The sequence below is a fragment of the Macaca nemestrina genome, chromosome 2, assembly GCF_043159975.1.
Source record: "Macaca nemestrina isolate mMacNem1 chromosome 2, mMacNem.hap1, whole genome shotgun sequence".
Classification (NCBI taxonomy): Eukaryota; Metazoa; Chordata; class Mammalia; order Primates; family Cercopithecidae; genus Macaca; species Macaca nemestrina.
Window position 1 is genome coordinate 26,618,222 of NC_092126.1, and position 20,986 is coordinate 26,639,207.

The 20,986-nt window shown below is 37.4% G+C and overlaps 1 protein-coding gene across 14 annotated transcripts in view; it reads left to right on the forward strand.

The window, feature by feature from the left end:
* LOC105488914 (zinc finger protein 385D) overlaps positions 1 to 20,986 on the forward strand; it is a 988,258-nt gene that overhangs the window by 895,236 nt on the left and 72,036 nt on the right. For all 14 annotated transcript variants that reach the window (XM_071090832.1, XM_011753417.2, XM_011753418.2 and 11 more), the window contains one exon: positions 3,952 to 4,114. In XM_071090832.1, the coding sequence (XP_070946933.1) occupies positions 3,952 to 4,114 (163 nt within the window). The remainder of the gene's footprint in view (positions 1 to 3,951; positions 4,115 to 20,986) is intronic.

Genomic DNA, 20,986 nt, shown 5'->3' on the forward strand with positions numbered 1-20,986 from the left:
ACACTTATTAGATTTAATGGTGCCATGTGCTATTTCAAGATTGGCATAGTGGATTTTATAACACAATGTGCTAATATTCCACTTATTATTTAAAGTGTTAAAAACTATAGACAAATTAAATTTAGCAGAGTTTAATTGAGCAAAGAACAATACAAGAATTTGACAGCCTCTGGAACCAGGAAAGGTTTAATAAGACTCCAGGGCTCTCACGTGCCTGAATAACATTTATAGACACAAAAAGGAAAGTGACATACAGCAAGCAGAAATGAGGTACAGAGATAGCCTGATTGGTTAACGCTCCCGGTTTGTCCTATTTGAACTTGGTTTGAACCGTTGGCCGCCTGTGGTTGACTTAAGTTCAGTTGCTGTGATTGGTTTAGACTCCTCTACTTGTTATACAGTAAGTAACAGTCTGTGTACACATCAAGTTAGGTTACAGTTTACTATGTATGCAGAAACTTTTAGGCCAAATTTAAGATAGGTAGGAAGGTAGGTTTAGGCTAAAGTTAATTCAGTTTAATTAAAGTGAGTTGTTAAAGCTCAAGTCTTACTGTTTTGCTCACATCCATATGTACCATGATCACTCGGTTTTGCTTTAGTTTTAAAATACGAAATTCTGAAATACGGTGCAATGAATTAGTACAGATACTTATTTAACTTAGAAGTCATGTCTGTGAAAAATAATTATTTGCATGTGTATTGGGAATTCCCAGGTGTCTGGGAATGACTTGCCTCAGAAAATTGCTGATAAATAATAGGACACAATCTCATAGGGAATTTGTTGTGCTAGTATATGGTATAACTATCCTACACTTCTCTGCTCAAAAGAAAAGCAGAGGAGGCCCAAAGAGACATCCCAGGCCAACTGGTGCTTTAAAGAAATCTCTCAGAAAAATTCTTTCTTAGGCTGCAGCTTTTTTACAGTCACAGAAAAATAAAATATGGATGAATAATCTATCTGCTTTAATCTATGTGTCTATCTGCATCTATCAAGTGGCCTAAAGGGGAAGGAGACTGGCTGCGTTTTCTGCCTTCACATAGGGAATACACTGTTATACAGCATACCTGAATCAAGGTAGACTTAGAGTTATGGGGTCACTATAGATAAATTAGAAAAAATTATGGTAGGATAATCTAGGAACAGTCCAATAATCTCTATAAACATTACATAGTATATGTGCTGCCAAAGCGAGCACAATATAAACATTACATAAAAGTCAATGATAAAGAAAATTTAAAATATCTAGAAGGGTTATCTCTCTCTATTAGCCTTCCAACCTGTATGCCCACTTCCACCCCAACACACATACCCTGCACAATTACAATCATATTGATATTGATGTCCTCTGCAACCATCACCCCACTATACTCATTTTCTCCTAAATTCTACATTTCTTGGTTTATCTATAATGCCTTGGACCCTCATATAATTTATTTATTTTTAATTTGGGAAAGACTTATTTGCCTTTAAATCAGATAATTTATAATTAAAATAATTATTATCAAGGTATTTTGGTACTGTCATTCAATAAACGAGCGAGTATGCATTTCATTTTGTCTTATTTTGCATTTTAAGATATTTAGTGTGTCTGTTGGGAGCCTGTCAACTTCTGGCCATTTTGTCACTCTGTTCTTCCCGCAACTCTCCGAGCTGTTTCACTTGTTAGAGGGCATTGGTTTGGTTGTGCCTGTGCAGAGAGGTTTTTGTTTGTTTGGTATTTGGGTTTGTTTTGTTTTCCTTTTTGTTTTTCTTTTTTTTTGGTGTAAGACTTTCTTAACTTGTGGGCTTCTTTTGTAGTAAGTTTCTTAATTTTAAAAATAGTGATAATCACCTGGTCCTATGATATGTTAAAACAAAGTATTGTTTAATTTTAAATGTCACCGAGAATGTTAGATTTGTTAGGAACCTGTGAAATGTATATTTTGGAGGTATAAATGGAGATAGCACAGTTAATCTCACCCCCCATCTTTTAATATATATTATCTGTTAAACATTAACTTGTATCACCAAGGAAAGGGTTACTTGCAAAGAGAAGAGAAACTCTGCTTTAAGGGAAATGTTATAGCCAGATGCCTAAAGAAGATGACCTACTACTCTGTGATTTTAATTGAATACAGCGTATCGTTCTCAAAAGTTATGGCCAAAGGACTTGATATACTAAAAATGAGAATTAGTCAGGGAAAAAATAAAAGACAAAATTTTGTCCTCAAAGTGACATTCTCCATGTAGAATCAACTTAATCCAATCTATCACTGGTTCCTCAATTAACTATAGCATGTCTTAACTTCATATTTTGGCTCACACTATGTCTTTTGATGTTATGTGTTGTTGGAAAACTTGTAACTGATGCATGAGTGTGCTCTCTGTTCAAACTGTTTCTAATATATAATTTCCTTGTCCAGTGTTCTTTCAATAAGGGTACCTAGTCCTTTGAGGATATCTTGCTAGAATGATGCAAATGAAGATGTGGACTGTTTAATTATGTGTTAAAATATATTATATTGCAACACCCTAGTTATCACAGTTGCTGTAATGAAGAGGACAATGTGATTATTATTTTTTGGCAAAGTGAAATATTTAGTTTAAACAAGCAATGGGAAGTAATGGATAATCTAACAGGAATAATCCTCTACTGAGATATCCTTTTGTGGGGGACATTTGGAAATGTTAAGACCTGGAAAACCTAATTAAAGAATCTTCCTGGTCACCCTTACCCTACCCACCAACTGCAAAGTCTTTTCTCCCCCAATAAATAAACATTAATAAACATACACTTATTTAAATATGATTTTCTATCTCTATGTATTTCTTTTTTTTTTTTGAGATGGAGTCTTGCTCTGTCACCAGGCTGGAGTGCAGTGGTGTGATCTCAGCTCACTGCAACCTCTGTCTCCCAGGTTCAAGTGATTCTCCTGCCTCAGCCTCCTGAGTACCTGGGACTACAGGTGTGCACCACCACACCCAGCTAAATTTTGTATTTTTAGTAGAGATGGGGTTTCACCATGTTGGCCCGGATGGTCTCGATCTCTTGACCTCGTGATCCACTCACCTCAGCCTCCCAAAGTGCTTGGATTACAGGCATGAGCCACCACGCCGGGCAATTAATGTATTTCACTATACTGCTCCCCTACACACACACACACACACACACACACAAATGCTCTTAAGAAAATAAAACATGAGAAAATGCATATCACTCTAAACCATATATATATCAGAAGGCCAAGCAAAAGAATTGGATTGTCCCCATTAGGTAGTCCAAACACACTGGAACCTCCTGACGATGGACTGGGGCGTGAAAGATCCATGTGCTGAAAAAAATGACACTAAGTTGAACTTCTCAGACTACCCTCGGTAAGAAGCGAGGAGAAAGAATCTGAAATTGCCCAGCTTCTGTATGTTCCATTTGAACTTAAGCAGTGCATTTTCTTTTGAACTCTAAAACTTCAATTTCAGTCTCCAGGGTGCTTACTTCCCCTGTTTTGTGAACCTTTCCTTGTAGACATCTGTTGGGGACTGTATTATAAGACACACTGTAGAAACAGAAAATGCATTTTCCAAGCCTAGAAGGTGAAAGCTACTCTTTTCTAGGGCTCTTGTTAATCTTAGGGAGCCCAGCATCTTCTGTGGCAGAACAAAGACGATACAGGTGTAAATTCTTATTTTTTTTTCCCCACTCCCACAAAGAAAATGTTGTTGACGTGTCAGTGTTCAGCTACATTTCTCTTAAGATAAACAATAGAATATTTCTTCCTTCTCTCCTGAGGTTTTAGAACTAGATTCCCATTGCTTTCTAGCATCATTCTAAATAGAACCCCACTGTTTGGCCACGGCCAGAATTAGCTCGAATGGTACCTGTTATTGAAAGGGAGTCTGTATTTGCAGTAATACAGAGAATGCCAGTTTAGAAATGAGCCTGATTGCATGGTTCATTTTGTTCTCCTTTGTAGAGCCAGGCTGCGGCCCACTACAAAGGCACGAAACATGCCAAGAAGCTCAAAGCACTGGAAGCCATGAAAAATAAGCAGAAATCTGTAACTGCCAAGGACAGCGCAAAGACTACCTTCACCTCCATCACTACCAATACCATCAATACCAGCTCTGACAAAACAGGTTAAGCAATGATCTTTGTTGTTGTTGTCCTCCTCGTCGTCACTGGGGGTTCCCTCCCTTGTCTAGCCCCACGTCTGTTTACTTATGTGCCTGCCACATTGATTCATGCTTGAGCCATCTTTCTCTATAATGGTAATTGTTTCCTCTCATTTTTCCAAACCCCTATGAGATTAAGATAATCACTAATTATATTCCAGATTTTGCATTTTGCAAGAGTCCTGTGGCTGTTTCAGAGGAATAGTCATAAAAGGCATTTGAAGCCATGTACCCCATAACTCTTTTTGAGAAATGAACCTTTTCAGTGTGCAGTATTTGCATCTTGTATGCAGCACCTTAGCTTATAACTGCATGGCAGATTTGATTTAACTGTGAGTACACAACAAAGTATGCTAAATGAATCGAGAAGGCCCCAATAAGGGCATTATTACAGACAGGCTTTATTCTCATAAATTCCAAATACTGCGTTGTTTTAAGTAGTGGCTGTGTGATACTGGGCTTGTTATGGCTGGGTAACCTTCCCTCTGCAAACACAGGTAAGTGTTATTGATACCAATTACTCTTTTTAACAGAGTCTTCACGGTGAAATAATGGCCTCTGAATGGCCCCTTGGGATAGCTCCTGCCAACGACCAGCTTATTCATAATAGGGGAAGCTAGTGAGGTTTCCCTAAGCTGACATTTTAAATATAAGACCACTGGTTTTCAAAATCTACAGAGAAAATATTCCTGTGTGATTCATGGATATACCCCTAATAAATCACTTTCTAGAACACAGAAACTGTTACACATCAATTGTTTTCCAGTCCATGTGAATGGCAATGGTGAGAAAACGTTCATATCATCACCAATGGTAGTGTCTTAACTAAAAGAGAATCTTCTGGGTATGATTGATGAAAATAGAAAATAAACAGTGAACGAACAGGATAGATTACAACAACCTTGTTACACAGTGTAACATCTACTAGACACGTATCGGCTGTTCCAAGGATTGGGAATGCTGCAAGTGAATCTGTAAGGGATAGTGATGTTCTGAGTTCCTATGGCATTTTGTGTTTTCTTTACCCAGGTATTGGTGGTAGATGCATCATGCTGCCCTCCCTAAGAACCCTGTGTCCTCCCTCAGCCTGAACACATGTCTCATCTTTGTATGCTGGCACCTGGTCTGGCATGGGGTAAATGCTGAGTAAAATGTCTGTTGAATGACTGAGGCTTATTTCACTCCTTTGGTTTGGTTCTCTGATATTGCCAAGTTTGTGCCACCACATACTAAAGAGGAAAAAAAGACAAGCTTGTCATACTCACCTCTTTGTTATCCAGGGCAAGAGCTGGATTGTGCCATTGTGTTAATTTAGATGTAAAACCTTTTAGGGAAAGCACTGGTCTTTTCTCTAATAATCTAAGACTAAAGGCTTTATTTTGAGGACTGAAAGAGAATGAGTAGGGGATCACCAAAGCAGCATTTGGCATAGAGAAGTGCAGAAAAATCCTGAAGCCTTTGGATGCAAAGAAGGTAGTAGGTAGGAAGAACAAAGAGATGAGTTTGATGTAAAGGGTTAAAGTGACATTTTTCCTTGCTCCCAATTTTTTCTACTTTTAGACTTTTGTAATCAAGAATTCATGTTTGGGTTATCTTGACTTTTTTAAAATATGAAAATATTTGTTTCATTAAGGATGCACATCATTTAAAAATATATGTACGGTAGGTACAACTGCTAACTTGGCTTAAGAAAAGCCCCCAGTTGTGTTGGCTCTGTTAGGTAAATGAGTTGTGACCACATACCTTCATCTCTTAACTTAGAGACTAGAATGTGTCAACCTAGAATAATCCAAAGGGTCAGAATCTAGTTTAAAGAGAGTTTATCCAAGTATAAAGTTGGAGGGTGGCTGCCCAGAAAATACAGATTCCAAAGAATGGAAGTCAGTATTCCAAAGAATGGAAGTCAGTGTTCCAAAGTGTAGAAGTTTAGTATCATTTTTATCGACAAAGTTTAGGGAAGTTTAACAGAATTTCAACACCTCTTTCTACATAAGGCTTAATGCTTAGTTAACAATAATCTGACGTTGGTTGGGGTGGTCTTATTCTTTTGGGAAGGGTATATTTAACATTTTATACTGAGGATATAATTCTTATGGGGTCTTTTGCACCATCTAGTCTTACATACAGGACAATAAAGGATGCAGTTAATCTATAACAAATATCAGTAATTGGAAGGGGGAGGCAGTCTGGTATCTGGTCTCTCCTAGTCATTTATAGAACAAGAACAATGAGGAAGAGAATTAACCCTAAAGAAGCAGAAATTGCAAACATGTTATGTGACTCAGTCTCCAGTGCTTAACCTGCCCCCCACTACCCTTGGCATAATAAATTTAGAGGGTCCTTACATTTTATTTTCTTTTACAACTTTGAAGGGTGGCAGTCTTCCACGCTCTGTCTTTTTAGAAGCTGAAATGTTAACAAACTTTGCATTGGTCTTTTGAAGACAACATAAACATGCCAGAATTTACCTAACAGTGGAAATAGTGTTGAGATGATGAAACACCCTTCCAAGCTGAAGCTAGAGAAAATTTCAAAAGAGCAGAAGAGATAGTAAAGTCTGTAAAGTTAGTGCAAATATTCTAAAGCCAAAAGAAGGAAGTGATGGACATTAGGAAAGACCTTGCTTTCCTAATCCATCAGGACCTATATCAGGAAAAAACAAAACAAAACAAACAAGCAAGTTATATAGGTTGAGAGACTAAGAGTTCCAGCACACTCATCAGATATTTTGAGCCAAATTCTCTTTAAACTGAATTTACACAAAACTGCCTATGAGAAAAGACACCCATTTCACAGACCCTTATTCTATTTGTATTGCAGTATAAACCTGAGGCATCTAGACTAATAAATTTGAGTTTTCTTAAAGCAATTACATGTTCTTTTTATTGCTATGTGCTTCCTCCTACTGATTAGTACCGCTCTGAAACAAAATGAGTCTGAGCCTGGCACAGTGGCATGTGGCTATAGCCCCACCTACTTGGAAGGCTGAGGCCCAAACAATCCCTTGCATCTGGGACTTTGAGACTGGACTGGGCAAAATAAGTGAGACCCCATCTTAGAAAAAAAGGACTCTGAGTTAATTTTGTAGAATAGTTAAATACTCGGCAGAAGGAGAAGAGGTAGATAAGACTCTAGAATCAAAGATCATGCATTTTTTAATAATAAAAAAATACAGTTTTTCTGGTAATGCACAAGAATGTTTTGTGATTTGTAGGCTTGTCCATATATAAAAGATAGAGACACATGAAATCACATTTTACTAATTTATCAAATCATTTTCATAAAATATCTAATTATATGAAAAAACTAATGCAATTATATATATTTAAAAAACCCAAACTAATTCCTTTGAAAAATGCTAAACGTGTCATACTTTGGTAAATGAGAACCCCTTGAGAGGGTTGGGGCAACAATAGTGAAAAGGGCAAGAAATAGTATGGACTTTAATTAGAAAATTGATTTGGCGGTTTTCTCTAAAATACAAGAGATAGAATGAATACTCACAAAAACTAAATTTTCATAGTAAACCTACTTGATTGGTATAAAGACAATTTTGATTAATAATTCCTCTTAAATTTTCAAGTCATATATTATTTATTAGTATAAATAATAAGGTTTTATCTGCTGCCTTAGGGTGACACATATGTCTAAACCATGGGGTTAGCTCCTATTTGCTAACTTTATGATCTTGGGTTTTGTGTTGCGTTTTTCTCTCTCTCATTATGCCACTCTGCTAGAGTGCTGAGCAGAAAATCATATTCAGTGCTCAGCCACTGACTATTCATAGAAAGAATGCCTAGTTCATCTATCTCAAGGCAAAAACACACTTCCTAACATTAAAGAACAATTTTAGTTCTTGTGATCTAATGAAGAGTGTTAGGTTGGTGAATTTACATGTATAAAAGTTTACAGGCAAAAGTAATATTTTAAAAAAATATATTGAGCACTCTAAATTGTTAAGAGTGGTTACTGTTCATCACACAATATTTCATAGAGCATTTCCAAAGATAGTCAGAATAATTGTCCAATCTAGCAAATGTTTTTAAATACCAAGTTTTTTATTTAGAAAATTAATGGCAAAAATTTAAAATTTATACTCAAAGAAACTAGGCAAGTGTAACTAAGTTGTGTTTTTTGTTCTTCTATGAAATGACAAATTCGGAATTGTCTGAATAAGTTGTGTACAAGGTCATTCTCTGATCTTTACTTTTGATTCTTAGGGAATCTCATTTACGTTGTTTATCAGTTAGGTTAGGCTAGGTTATATTGCAGTAATAAACAACTTCTAAAATCCTAGTGGCTTTTGCAATATCTAATTATTTCTCACTCATACTACATATCAGCTGTGGTTTTTCTTTCATCTTAATTTAACTCCAGGACTAGGCTGACGAAGCAACCATTAGCTGGAGAAATCTATGGAAGAGGAAAAAAGGCTCTTAGAGCTTTTTAGTGGACTGGCACGTAATATTTCTCTCACTTTTCACTGGTAAGTTACATGGCCAAGCCTGATTACAATGGGGCAGGGAAGAATAATTCTCCTCTAGAGAAGCAAAACAGGTATTAGTCAGCAATAGTATAACATTCTATTGTTAACTTAAATCATGAGATCTACAGATTTGGAGAGAAGAGCTTTATTTCTTATAATGAGTTATAGCCTGCAGGGTGGTCATCCTGACAGTCTGGGAAGCACAGCCTCCAGCAGAGTCTGAGAACAGGTACTCTGAGGGAGGAGAGATAAAACAGGAATTTATGCTGAAACAGTTGGCCAAGTATACATATTCAAGCAGATATAGGAGGAGCTATGAATATTCACAAAGGCGGGATGTATGCATGCATAGTAAAGAAACCTGCATGTTACATATGACCCATATTCATTTTGGGGTAGAGACTTTAAGTAAATTACAATTAGGTCCTATGAATCAAAAGCTGAAACAGGGACGTGAAGGCGCTTACATATGCAGCCTCTGTAAACTGGCCAGAACCAGTCCATGGCCAGTGGTCTCTTATTAAGAGAAAGTTACTGACGTCAGTCTCTTGTGCAGTCAAGGCTGTAGTTATGGCTTATGAAAAGTCAGGGAGTTAGGCACTGTTTGGTGGTCAGTGAGCTGCAATTGTTTCAATATTGCTTATCTTGAGTCCAGTGCTTGTAAACAAGCTAGAGAAACAAGCTGCTAGAGAAAAGAAAAATGTTGTGACAGTTAGAACATAGTTTATTCTCTACATGTAGGGGTGTGTGCCTTAAACTTTGTCAGGCATGGCCTTAGTTCTTATTTAGAATTTTGTATCTTATTGCCACAAAGAGTCTGTTCCTTCAGTCTTGTGGTCTCTATTTGAAGACTATCATGGTTTCCTTCAATTATCACTTGTGCTTACAAGTCTTAAGATTCTCTTGCCCTGTCCTTCTTCTAAGTCCAGACCTGCTTTTCCATGGCCCATTGCTCACTTACTTGGATGGCTTTCCAGCATCAATACTTAACAGGTTCAAAAAACAAACAGGCTGGGCGCGGTGGCTCACCCCTGTAATCCCAGCACGTTGGGAGGCCGAGGCAGGCGGATCACAAGGTCAGGAGATCGAGACCATCCTGGCGAACATGGTGAAACCCTGTTTCTACTAAAAATACAAAAAATTAGCCGGGGTGGCGGTGGGCGCCTGTAGTCCCAGCTACTCAAGAGGCTGAGGCAGGAGAATGGTGTGAACTCGGGAGGAGGAGCTTGCAGTGAGCCGAGTTCGTGCCACTGCACTCCAGCCTGGGCGACAGAGCCAGACTTTGTCTCAAAAAAAAAAAAACCGTCCTCATCCTGACCATCATAATTTATTTTGAGTTCTGCACGTCCCAGATTTGAAAGCTTTCTAGTTGTCTTTTCCTCTCCTAAGTTCTCACTTCTATTCAATTGCTAGAGTTCACTTCCCTCCGATTCCTGGAATGGTTCATGCTTTTACATGTTGTTACTACCCACATCCTGGCTTTGTAGATCTATGTCTTTCACGTACATTTGGCCTAGCCTCTATGCAGGTCTAACTGCCTCCACACCTGTGTCTTGACAACCATATCCTTCATTTTACTCTCCAGTTATTCTCCACAGTACATAAACCACATCTCTTACCCATTCAGAAATCTTTAATGTACCTCTATGCGGACCCCATGATCACAACCTACCTTTCCAAACTTCTGTTCAACTGCTTTCCTGCAATATTTTCCACCAGAGGCACACCTTGTTTTTCCATTGTTGTTTCTTGTACTGTAGTTGTAAAACTCTGAAAAGTCTTTCACTTTTCTTCCTCCTGCTTATAAAGTTCCATAAGAACCAATTCCTTTCTAGCTGCCTTATCATACTCTTGCTAAAGGGAATTTTTCTGTCTTTACCTTCTCTCATTGCTAGATGGCATGCCTCTTGAGTACTCCCTTGATTAATTATTTTGCTTATGTTTTAGTTTACAGAGTACTTTTTATACAAAAGATAATAAGTCAAGAGTTTTAAAACTTGGAACAATCAGTTTTGTGTTTCTGTTCTTGGATGGAGGCATAGTAAACTTTTAGACTTCTGTATTTGTGTATAGATGGTTTCATGAAAGAACAGTGGTTCTCATTAAAACAGCGGATTCTGTGATATTGCTCATCAAAGTTCAGAGTTGCAAGTTTTATTACAGGTCATCAAGTCTAACCCCTAAAGGAGATTGTTGTTGTTGTTGTTTTGGTTTTTTGAGATTCTCTAGTCCTACAAGTAAAGAACACTTGACATTTCTAATGGCCCTTCAGTGACTATCAATCAGGAGTTAATTAGCCTATTGAGTATATGGATTTACCTTAGTCATCTAATTGGTAAAGTCTGAGAACATTTCTCGCTGGTTCTATTACATAATTCTCTTTATCAAGTCTCACTGAATTGCAAATGTATTCATCAGATAAAGCTACTAATTACAATTTAAATTTTCACTTTTCACTCATGACTCAGTCTTCTTTGTACCCAGTTTCCCTTTTTCTCTTTTAATTTTAAAATTGTAACCCAGAGATGTTGTACTCATCAGACTTAAAGGTACCAAAAGTAAAATACTTTTGAATCTATTGTTAAGAAGGTCTATGAATGCAAAGGAAATTCTATTTGCTCTTGATTCATAATTGACTCTAAGTGTTTATTGGAATGCACATTATTTGTTCAGGGACTTAGAGTAATAATGATACTTTTCTAATGATAAAGAAGATATCTGACGGAAAATGATGGTCAGTGATTGAAAACAAATACCCCTGGGAACAAAGCCTCATAGCAAAGTCAGTCAATTTTAAGGTCACAAATCAGGATTCTTTTGTTTCCTGCACATTACCCTTCTGAACCAGCTGTTTACCTCAGGCCTAGCGCTGACAAATCTAGGTGCACATTTTAAAAAATTTTGATTTAGATAGAAGCCAAATTATGACAATAGTGAACAAATGATAAATGTGGTAGAACTACAGTTTGTAAGGAAAAAGCAACCTCAGTATCCTTCAGGAGACAAGCAAATAGTTTCCTGTGGAGTACAAGTGTAAATTAGCTTTTGTGTCTGTTTTACTAAGGAAGGTCGGAAGAGTTTGCTTTTCTTGACTTAGAGTTCAAACAAATGTAGCAAATATTAAAAATTATAACAAAATACAAGTTGGGCTTGATTTCAGAAAGACATATATCTCTTATATATTTGTATATAGGTTATATTATACATGAATACAAATATACACATATATTGATTTTTATGCAGGATTCTATCTTTAATGCCTGTTCCTGACATATTCTATTATTCCACATCTTCATAATAAGTGATGCACATTTTATTTTAAGATAGACAAATGCTTTTGTGGGTTATGAATCTATACCTCTGTTGAAGTTTATGAGGCAATATAAAGTTATTTGAAAAGGGCACATTTCCATCAGCTCTTATAGATCTGCTGCAGTGGTGTACAAATGCCCCTCTTATCAATGTGGAAATTGTGCTAACTCCTGGGGTCTTTCCTTTCCTACCCATTCTCCCTCACAAAGCATCCCTGGAACAATAACTGTCATGATAAAAGTCCCACTGCATACATCTTGGCACAGGAGTTGAAGCACCATTGTGAGACCATTTGTGCCTAGAGTGCTTTTTCTTTTCTTAGTACTGGCTCATGACATGCTTCAGATTGGTCAAAGAAAGAGATTTTATCAAGTGTTCGCTTCTCAAGATGTATGATAAGTGCTAGCAGAGTGTGCTGGTAGCAGATCTTTAGAGATTGAAAAAGAGAAGGGAAATTCAGAAGTGGGGGAAAAAGCTAACCCTTATTTGAATATTGTGGTTCTAGGATCTTTGTATGTGAATCAGTGATGATAAATTTCACATTAGGAATAATATAAAAGTAACAAAATAATATATTATGTTCTTCGTTGTGCATGAGGAAATTATGATGAATGATATTTGACTGACTCTATTTGATAATATTTGGCTAATAAAAGTTTTGACCTAGATATGTTATATATATAACTGCTCCATGAATCACGCAAAAATTTTAGAACAACTGGGTTCCTTACCTATGTATGTGCACATATATGTATCCTGTAGGGAGGGAAACTTTCAGTGGAATTTAGAAACTTATAGATCCTCTTTACAGGGGAGAGTGACGCAGGGATGTAAGCATCTTAGGAGAGGGTAAATGATGTTGGAGAGAAAATAAATGGGCCCTCAAAAAATAGGTAATAACCTGTGACAAAGTCTGTCCCGGTGTGATGCTGACTTACAGTCCCCACTCCTGTGATCTCCCCTGGTTGATGAGATGTCTTGGTAGAGCCTTAATGACAACTGAGTTCCTTTTGGAAGATCTATCCCTAGGCAGATAAGAGGAGTTCAGAGAAAGCACCCCCACCCCTGCATTTGCTGTTCCCCAGTTGCCTTACTGAAGTAATCAGCATACCAAAGCAACATATTTTGGGGTGGCATTTGCTGAACTCCTTCAATGCATATGCATGTGAGCATGCGTATATAGTGTGTATTTGACTGTCTTTCTTTACCAGAGATTTTACATCTATAAAGTACATGAAAACTGAACACCTAACCAGTATTTATGATATAACAGACATCTGGATGAAATTTAAAAATTAAATTAAAACTCCCAGTAGCTTTGTCTGCAGGCACCACACTTCTGGAAACATCTGTGTCTTTGTGTGTTTAGGTGTGAGTTCATGGAGAGTTTTTGCTCCTCATTTTTATGCGATTCTTAGGAATTGAGTAGACATAAGCTTACATAACAAAATATTTCAACCGCAAAAAAATGATTCTTAAAGGTAGAAATCTTAAATATTACAAAAGAGTTGAACAATGATAAAATATGACAGAATGTCAAATGAGTATCTATAAAAACATGCAGACAGTTAGAGAATTTTGTCTCCAATATTGAAAAGTGAAGGGGTTGATATTTAATTGCAATAGACATGAAATGTGAAACAAAACATGTAAATAGTACATTTCTTGCAGTCAGGAGACACTGTTTCTACTGAGTTCGTAGTAAAAACAAAACCCAAACTGAGACAAATATTTGAATTAAGATTTACATTTGCATTTTTCTTTTATGAATTCCAAAATCCATTGGCCTCCAATGAGTGGAGGAACACCAGGGTTCTTGGTCCTTATGCTAGTTTAGATAAAAAGACATGGACACACATATAGTGATTTTAAGGAGTGGAGACTTTAATAGGCAAGAAAGAAGGAAGAAGGCAGAAGGAAGAAGCAGCTCTCCCATACAGCAACAGAGTGAGTGGGTCTCCAAAGCCGAAAGAGGACACCCCAAATTGGACGGAAACCAGCCAGGTATATAGAGAGGCTGGAGGAAGTGGTGTCTGCTTGGCACAGGGCTTGGGGAATTGGTTTGACCAGGCATGTTATTCACGTAGCCTGCAAAAAAAGCTGGCCCTCCCACCCTAGCCTTTTAATGCAAATGCAGGGCGCAGTGATGTTCTACATAGATGAGGATATGTGGGGGCAGCTATGTTGCCAGCCACACGTGGAGCAAGGACAAGAAGGCCACGGGAATTGCCGTGTTTGGGTGGACCCAGTTTCTAATTGCCTACATTTGCATATCAAAGGTTGCCACCAGGCTCTAAGCTTGGGCTTTACAGCTAAACAAGAAACGTCTTTAAAAAGGAAAACTTCCCAAGGACCCATTTTCCTCTCTGCCTAAAATAATTTCTTAGTAACTCCTACCATAGCATCAGAACTCTTTAGTGATCTAGCCCTTGCCCATCATTTTTGCCAGTCTTACACATTTCTTCTCAACTCCTGCCCAATTACCTCACTTGAGGATTGAAAGCAAGGTGTGTATGTTGTTTTGCCTGGAATATTCCTCCATTATACCTCACCCCATCCCACACTTCACATACTAATGCACAAAAGAATGCGCATGTTGTGTGCCAATGCATATGTGCCTGGGTGCACACAAACATGAACAAATCCATTCATATTCTTAGTTGGCTGATTCCTACTTCTAGGCTTCTGCATAAACTCATTCCTAGCACTCACTGAAATTGTATTATCCTCCTGCTTCTCAACCCCATGAAATTTTCAGCTTCTTGATGAAGGATACACCTTAATTTCATACATCTTTATTCTAGCAACTAGCACAGTTTTACATTAAACCTAACAAATAGTACTGTATTATTTTTGTTTCTAAGAAGAGCTTGCTAGGAATTATTTTAATAGTAAAAACTAACACATTCCAAAATACATAGTAACAACTTGAATGCACATAATCAATAAGTTTTACTAATTGAACTTTATTACATTTAACTACTTTGTGGTACAAATCAAAGGTATTAACCAGTGTAGTTCAGAGTTTGAATGTGCAACCATTGGGCTGAGCATTTCCCAGAGACAGCATAAAATTAAGCTGCTAGTTTAATTATCATAATTGCATTCAGAGTCATCATTAAATTAGTGAGCTACTTCAGTTTCTAATGAGAGTTAAGAACATTTTAAAAAGCTCTATTGAGTCGGATTGACTATGTATCCAACTTTATGTTGTGACATTGGTATGGGTTTAAATTTGAGGGCAGAGAGCATATTAATCCCATGGGTAGAGTCTATGCCACTCTTCCAGTGTACAACCAGTCTCTAGTTTGCTTTACTTTTGTTATGACTGAGTTTGTGGGGTAGTCTTAACAATATTTTATACTTACATGATTGCTCAAATCAATCACCCTCAAACTAACAGCTGATGCCTGGCCAAACCTAAAGGTGAAAGTCAGAATGCAGAATGTGTAGCAGTAATGATACTGACCCATTTGGGCCTTATTTTATTATTATTATTTTTAATTAAAAACCCTTTTATTAGGTTTAGTGGTACATTTGAAGGTTTGTTATATAGGTAAATGCATGTTGCAGGGTTTGGGGTCTAGTTTATTTCATCACCCAGGTAATAAGCGTAATACCCAATAGATAGTTTTTCAATCCTCACACTTCTCCCACCTTCTAATCTCAAATAGGCCCTGGTGTCTGTTGTTCCCTTCTTTGTGTTCATATGTAATCAATATTTAGCTCCCATTTATAAGTGGAAATATGCAGTATTTGGTTTTCCATCCCTGTGTAAGTTCACTTAGGATAATGGCCCCCACCTCATCCACATTGCTGCAAAGGACATGATCTTGTTCTTTTTTAATGTTTACATAGTATTCCATGGTGTATATGTACCACATCTTCTTTATTCAGTCTACCATTGAGGGGCATTAGGTTGATTCCATGTCTTTGCTATTGTGAATTGTACTGCAATTAACATAAGGGATGCATGTGCCTTTATGGTAGAACGATTTATGTTCCTTTGGAGATATACTCAAAAAAGGGGTTGGTGGGTCTAATTGTAATTATGTTTTAAATTATTTAAGAAATCACCAAACTGCTTTCCACCATGGCTGAACTAGTTTACACTCCCACCAACAATGTATAAACATTTCTTTTTCTCCACAACCTTGCCAGCATCTGTTATTTTTTGACCTTTTTTTTTGAGATGGAGTCTCACTTTGTCGTCAGGCTGGAGTGCAGTGGGGTGATCTCAGCTCACTGCTTCCTCCGCCTCCCAGGTTCAAGCAATTCTCCTGCCTCAGCCTCCCAAGTAGCTGGGACCTCAGGTGCATGCCACCATGCCCAGCTAATTTTTTGTGTTTTTAGTGGAGATGGGGTTTCACCATGTTGGCCAGGATGGTCAATCTCTTGACCTTGTGATCCACCTGCCTCGGCCTCCCAAAGAGTGACTTGTTAATAATAGCCATTCTGGCCAGTGTGAGGTAGTATCTCATTGTGGTTTGGATTTGCATTTGTATAATGATTAGTGATGTTGAGCATTTTTTCCTATGCTTTTTGGCCATTTGTGTGTCTTCTTTTGAAAATTGTTCATGTTCTTTTTCCATTTGTTAATGAGGTTGTTTCTTGGTTGTAAATTTAAGTTCCTTATAGATTCTAGATAGCAGAACTTCATCGAATTAATAGTTTGCAAATATATTCTTCCATTCTGTAGATTGTCTGTTTACTCTGTTGACAGTTTCTTTTGCTATACAGAAGCTCTTTAGTTTAATTAGGTCCCATTTGTCGATTTTTGTTTTTGTTGCAATTGCTTTTGGCATCTTTGTCATGAAATCTTTGTCAGATCCTATTTCCAGAATGGTATTTCCTGTTACCTCCTGGGGTTTTTCTATCATTTTAGATTTTACATTTAAGTCTTTAATCCATGTTGAGTTGATTTTTCTATTTGATCTAAGGAAAATGTCCAATTTCAATCTTCTGCATATAGCTAGCTACTTATCCCAGTACCATTTATTGAATAGGGAGTCCTTTCCCCATGGCTCATTTTTGTTTATTTTGTTGAAGATCAGATGGTTGTGGGGGTGAAGCATTATTTCTGGGCTTTCTATTCTGTTTCATCGGTTTATATGTCTATTTTTGTACCAGTACCATGCTGCTTTGGTTACTGTAGCCTGGCAGTTTGATTTTGGGTAATGTGATACCTCCAGCTTTGTTCTTTTTGCTTAGGATTGCTTTGGCTATTTGGGTTCTTTTCTGGTTCCATATGAATTTTATTATTTTTATGTTTTATTATATTTTTTGAGACAGGGTCTCTCACTCTGTTGCCCAAACTGGAGTGCAGTGGCATGATCACCGCTCACTGTAACCTCTGCCTCTCAAGTTCAAGTGATTCTCCCACCTCAGCCTCCTGAGTAGCTGGGACTACAGGCATGAGCCACCTCGCCCAGCTAATTTTTGTATTTTTAATAGAGACAGGGTTTTGCCATGTTGCCCAGGCTGGTCTCAAACTCCTGGCCTCAAGTGAACTATCTGCCCACCTAGGCCTCCAAAATTGCTAGGATTACGGGTATAAGCCATCACACCTGGTCATATGAATTAAAAAAATTTTTTTAAAATAATTCTGTGAAGAGTGTCATTGATAGTTGATAGGAATAGCATTGAATCTATCAATTGCTTTGGGCAGTCTGGCCATTTTAACAACATTAATTCTATGAGCATGGAGTGTTTTTTCATTTGTATGTCTCATCTATATTTTACTTGCACAGTGTTTTGTAATTCTTGTAGATATCTTTCATCTCCTGGTTAAATGTATTTCTAGCTATTTTATTCTTTTCTTGACTGTTGTGAATGGAATTGCATTCTTCATTTGGCTCTCAGCTTGGATATTGTTTGTGTGTAGGAATACTATTGATTTTTGTAAATTGATTTAGTATCCTGAAGTTTTGCTGAAGTTGCTGTTCGATCTAGGAGCTTTTGGGCAGAGACTATGGGGTTTTCTAGATACAGGATCATATCATCTGCAAATAGGGATAGTTCGAATTCTTCTCTTCTGATTTAGATGCCTCTTATTTCTTTCTCTTGCCTGATTGCTCTGGCCAAGATTTCCAGTGCTGTGTTGGATAGGAGTCGTGAGAGAGGCCATCCTTGTCTTGGTTTGGTTCTCAAGGGTAATTCTTCCAGCTTTGCCCATTCAGTATGATGTTGGGTATAGGTTTGTCATACATAGCTCTTAATTATTTTGAAGTATGTTCCTTTAATGCCTAGTTTGTTGAGAGTTTTTTTTTTACATGAAGCGATGTTAAATTTTATTGAAAGTCTTTTTTGTATCCATCAAAATAATCATGCAGTTTTGTCTTTGTTCTCTTTATGTGATGAATCACATTTATTGATTTGTGTATGTTGAACCAAGCCTGTATTTCGGGGAGAAAGCCTATTTGATTATGGTAGATTAGCTTTTTGATGTGCTGCTGGGTTAGGTTTGCTAGTATTTTGTTGAGGACTTTGGCATCTATGTTCATCAAGGATATTGACCTGAAGTGTGTGTGTGTGTGTGTGTGTGTGTGTGTGTGTGGTGTGTATATATATATTTTTATATATATATATACACACACACACGTATACATATATAAATATATATGTATTTACTTTTTATCTCTGCCAGCTTTAGGTATCAAGATGATTCTGGACTCATAGAATGAGTTGGGGAGAAATGCCTCTACCTCAAGTTTTTTAGAAGAGTTTCAGTAAGAATGATGCCAGCTCATCTTTATACATCTGGTAGAATTCAGCTGTGAATTTGCCTGGTCATGGGCTTTTTGGGGTTGCCAGGCTTTTTTTTTTTTTTTTTTTTTTTTTGAGACGGAGTCTGGCTCTGTCGCCCAGGCTGGAGTGCAGTGGCCGGATCTCAGCTCACTGCAAGCTCCGCCTCCCGGGTTTGCGCCATTCTCCTGCCTCAGCCTCCCGAGTAGCTGAGACTACAGGCGCCCGCCACCTCGCCCGGCTATTTTTTTGTATTTTTTTTAGTAGAGACGGGGTTTCACTGTGTTAGCCAGGATGGTCTCGATCTCCTGACCTAGTGATCCGCCCGTGTCGGCCTCCCAAAGTGCTGGGATTACAGACTTGAGCCACCGCGCCCGGCCCCGCCAGGCTTTTTTTCACTGATTCAATTTGGGAACTTGTTATTGGTTTTTTTCAGGGATTCAATTTCTTCCTTGTTCGATCTTGGAAGAGTGTATGTTTCCAGGAATTTCTCCACCTCTTCTAGGTTTTCTAGCTTGTGTACATAAAGGTGTTCATAGTAGTCTCTGAGGGTTTTGTGTATTTCTGTAGGGTCAGTAGTCATATCTCGTTTAGTATTTCTGATCGTGTTTATTTGAAACATCTCTCTTTTTTCTTTCTTAGTCTAGCTAGTGTTTTATCTATTAATTTTTTCAAAAAGCCAACTCCTGGATTTGTTGATCTTTTATATGATTTTTTTACATCTCACTTTCCTTCAGTTCAGCTTTGATTTTCTTTATTTCTTGTCTTCTGCCAGCTTTGGGGCTGGTTTCCTCTTGTTTCTCTAGTTTCTCTAATTGTGATGTTAGGTTGTTAATTTGGTATCTTCTTCACTTTTCGATGTAGGCCTTTAGTGTTATAAACTTCCTTCTTAAAACTGCCTTAGCTGTGCAGAGGTTGTGGTATGTTGTACCTTTGTACTCATTAGTTTCAAACAATTTCTTGATTTCTGCCTTAATTTCATTATTTACCCAAAGGAATTCAGGAGCCGGGTGTTTAATTTCCATGTAATTATAAGGTTTTGAGTGATATTCTTAGGATTGAGTTCTATTTTTATTGTGCCATTGGAACTTACTTTATTTTTTGCCATACTTTCTATTTCTGTGACAGCTCTCTAGTAGAATTAGGTAAAGCTAGAAAGAAAATAATGCTTTCTTCCACACTGCTTATTAAGTAGAAGAGTTTGTGGAAAAAAAATAATTCTCACCCTTCACTGAAATAGGGATTTGAGTCTGGCTTATGGAACTCGAGGTTATTTATTTTTCCTTTTATCTATCTATTAATTCATACTTATTCTTAAATCTACAAATATTGTTGTAATATATGAGATACTGAAGCAATGAAAACTAAGATGCAGAATAGGAGTTCTAGCCTTAAGATATCTTCACTCTGGATGGGAAAACAAGATATATGCACCAAATATAGTACAGGGTATAAAATATTTGTTGGAAGAAAATAGCAGATATAGTGCCATGAAGGTCTAGAGCAACTGAAATGATCTTTTCCTATGAAGGAGGTAGACAGGGACACAGATGTTGTTAACCAGCATTTGTTAAACTTAATGTAAAGGGTATAAAATAACTCCTTTGATGAAATGTTTCATTTAGTCAACATTGAGTACTCAGTATTTCCTAGTCATGAGATGTAGCTTCTGTCCTCTAGTGATTCATTTAAATGGAAGAGACAGAGAACAAAAAGCTGTGATAAAGTGGTTCAGAAGTTTTATGGTAGAGGCTTGTAAAGATTATGGGAATACCTGTAACTCTTGCAGGTAGATGTTCTTAAATTTACAGATAAAGAAACCCGGTTCTGCATTAGGAAAATTGACTCAGATAAACAAATCTGTAAGAATCAGAGCTAGAGTTTGAGTGGCGTTTTGATTCCTCCCAGGGTCTTTGCCTTGCTGTCTCCGGTTAGGCAGCAAAACACCTAAACCTAATCTTCCCATAAGCCTCCTTAGCACTAACCCCAATTTTGGTTGCTAACTGCTATCACCAGGTCTGCTATATTACTCAAGGTAGTTCCTTTCATTTTGCAGAACCCTCAAACACTCCTAAGGGTTTTAGTGTAAATACTCATCTTTGCATATAAGACCCTGGAACTATTAAAAGGCTCTAATGTGTCCGCCTACAGTTTATGTTCTTCACATATTTATTGTGGTTTTCACCTGCATGGAAGCTGGTAAGAGAAGATAAGGCCAAGGACCAAGTCTTTTTGTTGGTTTACATTTTGTTAATAAAAATCACGCTATTATTTTGCCAGAAAGAAAAGCTCTG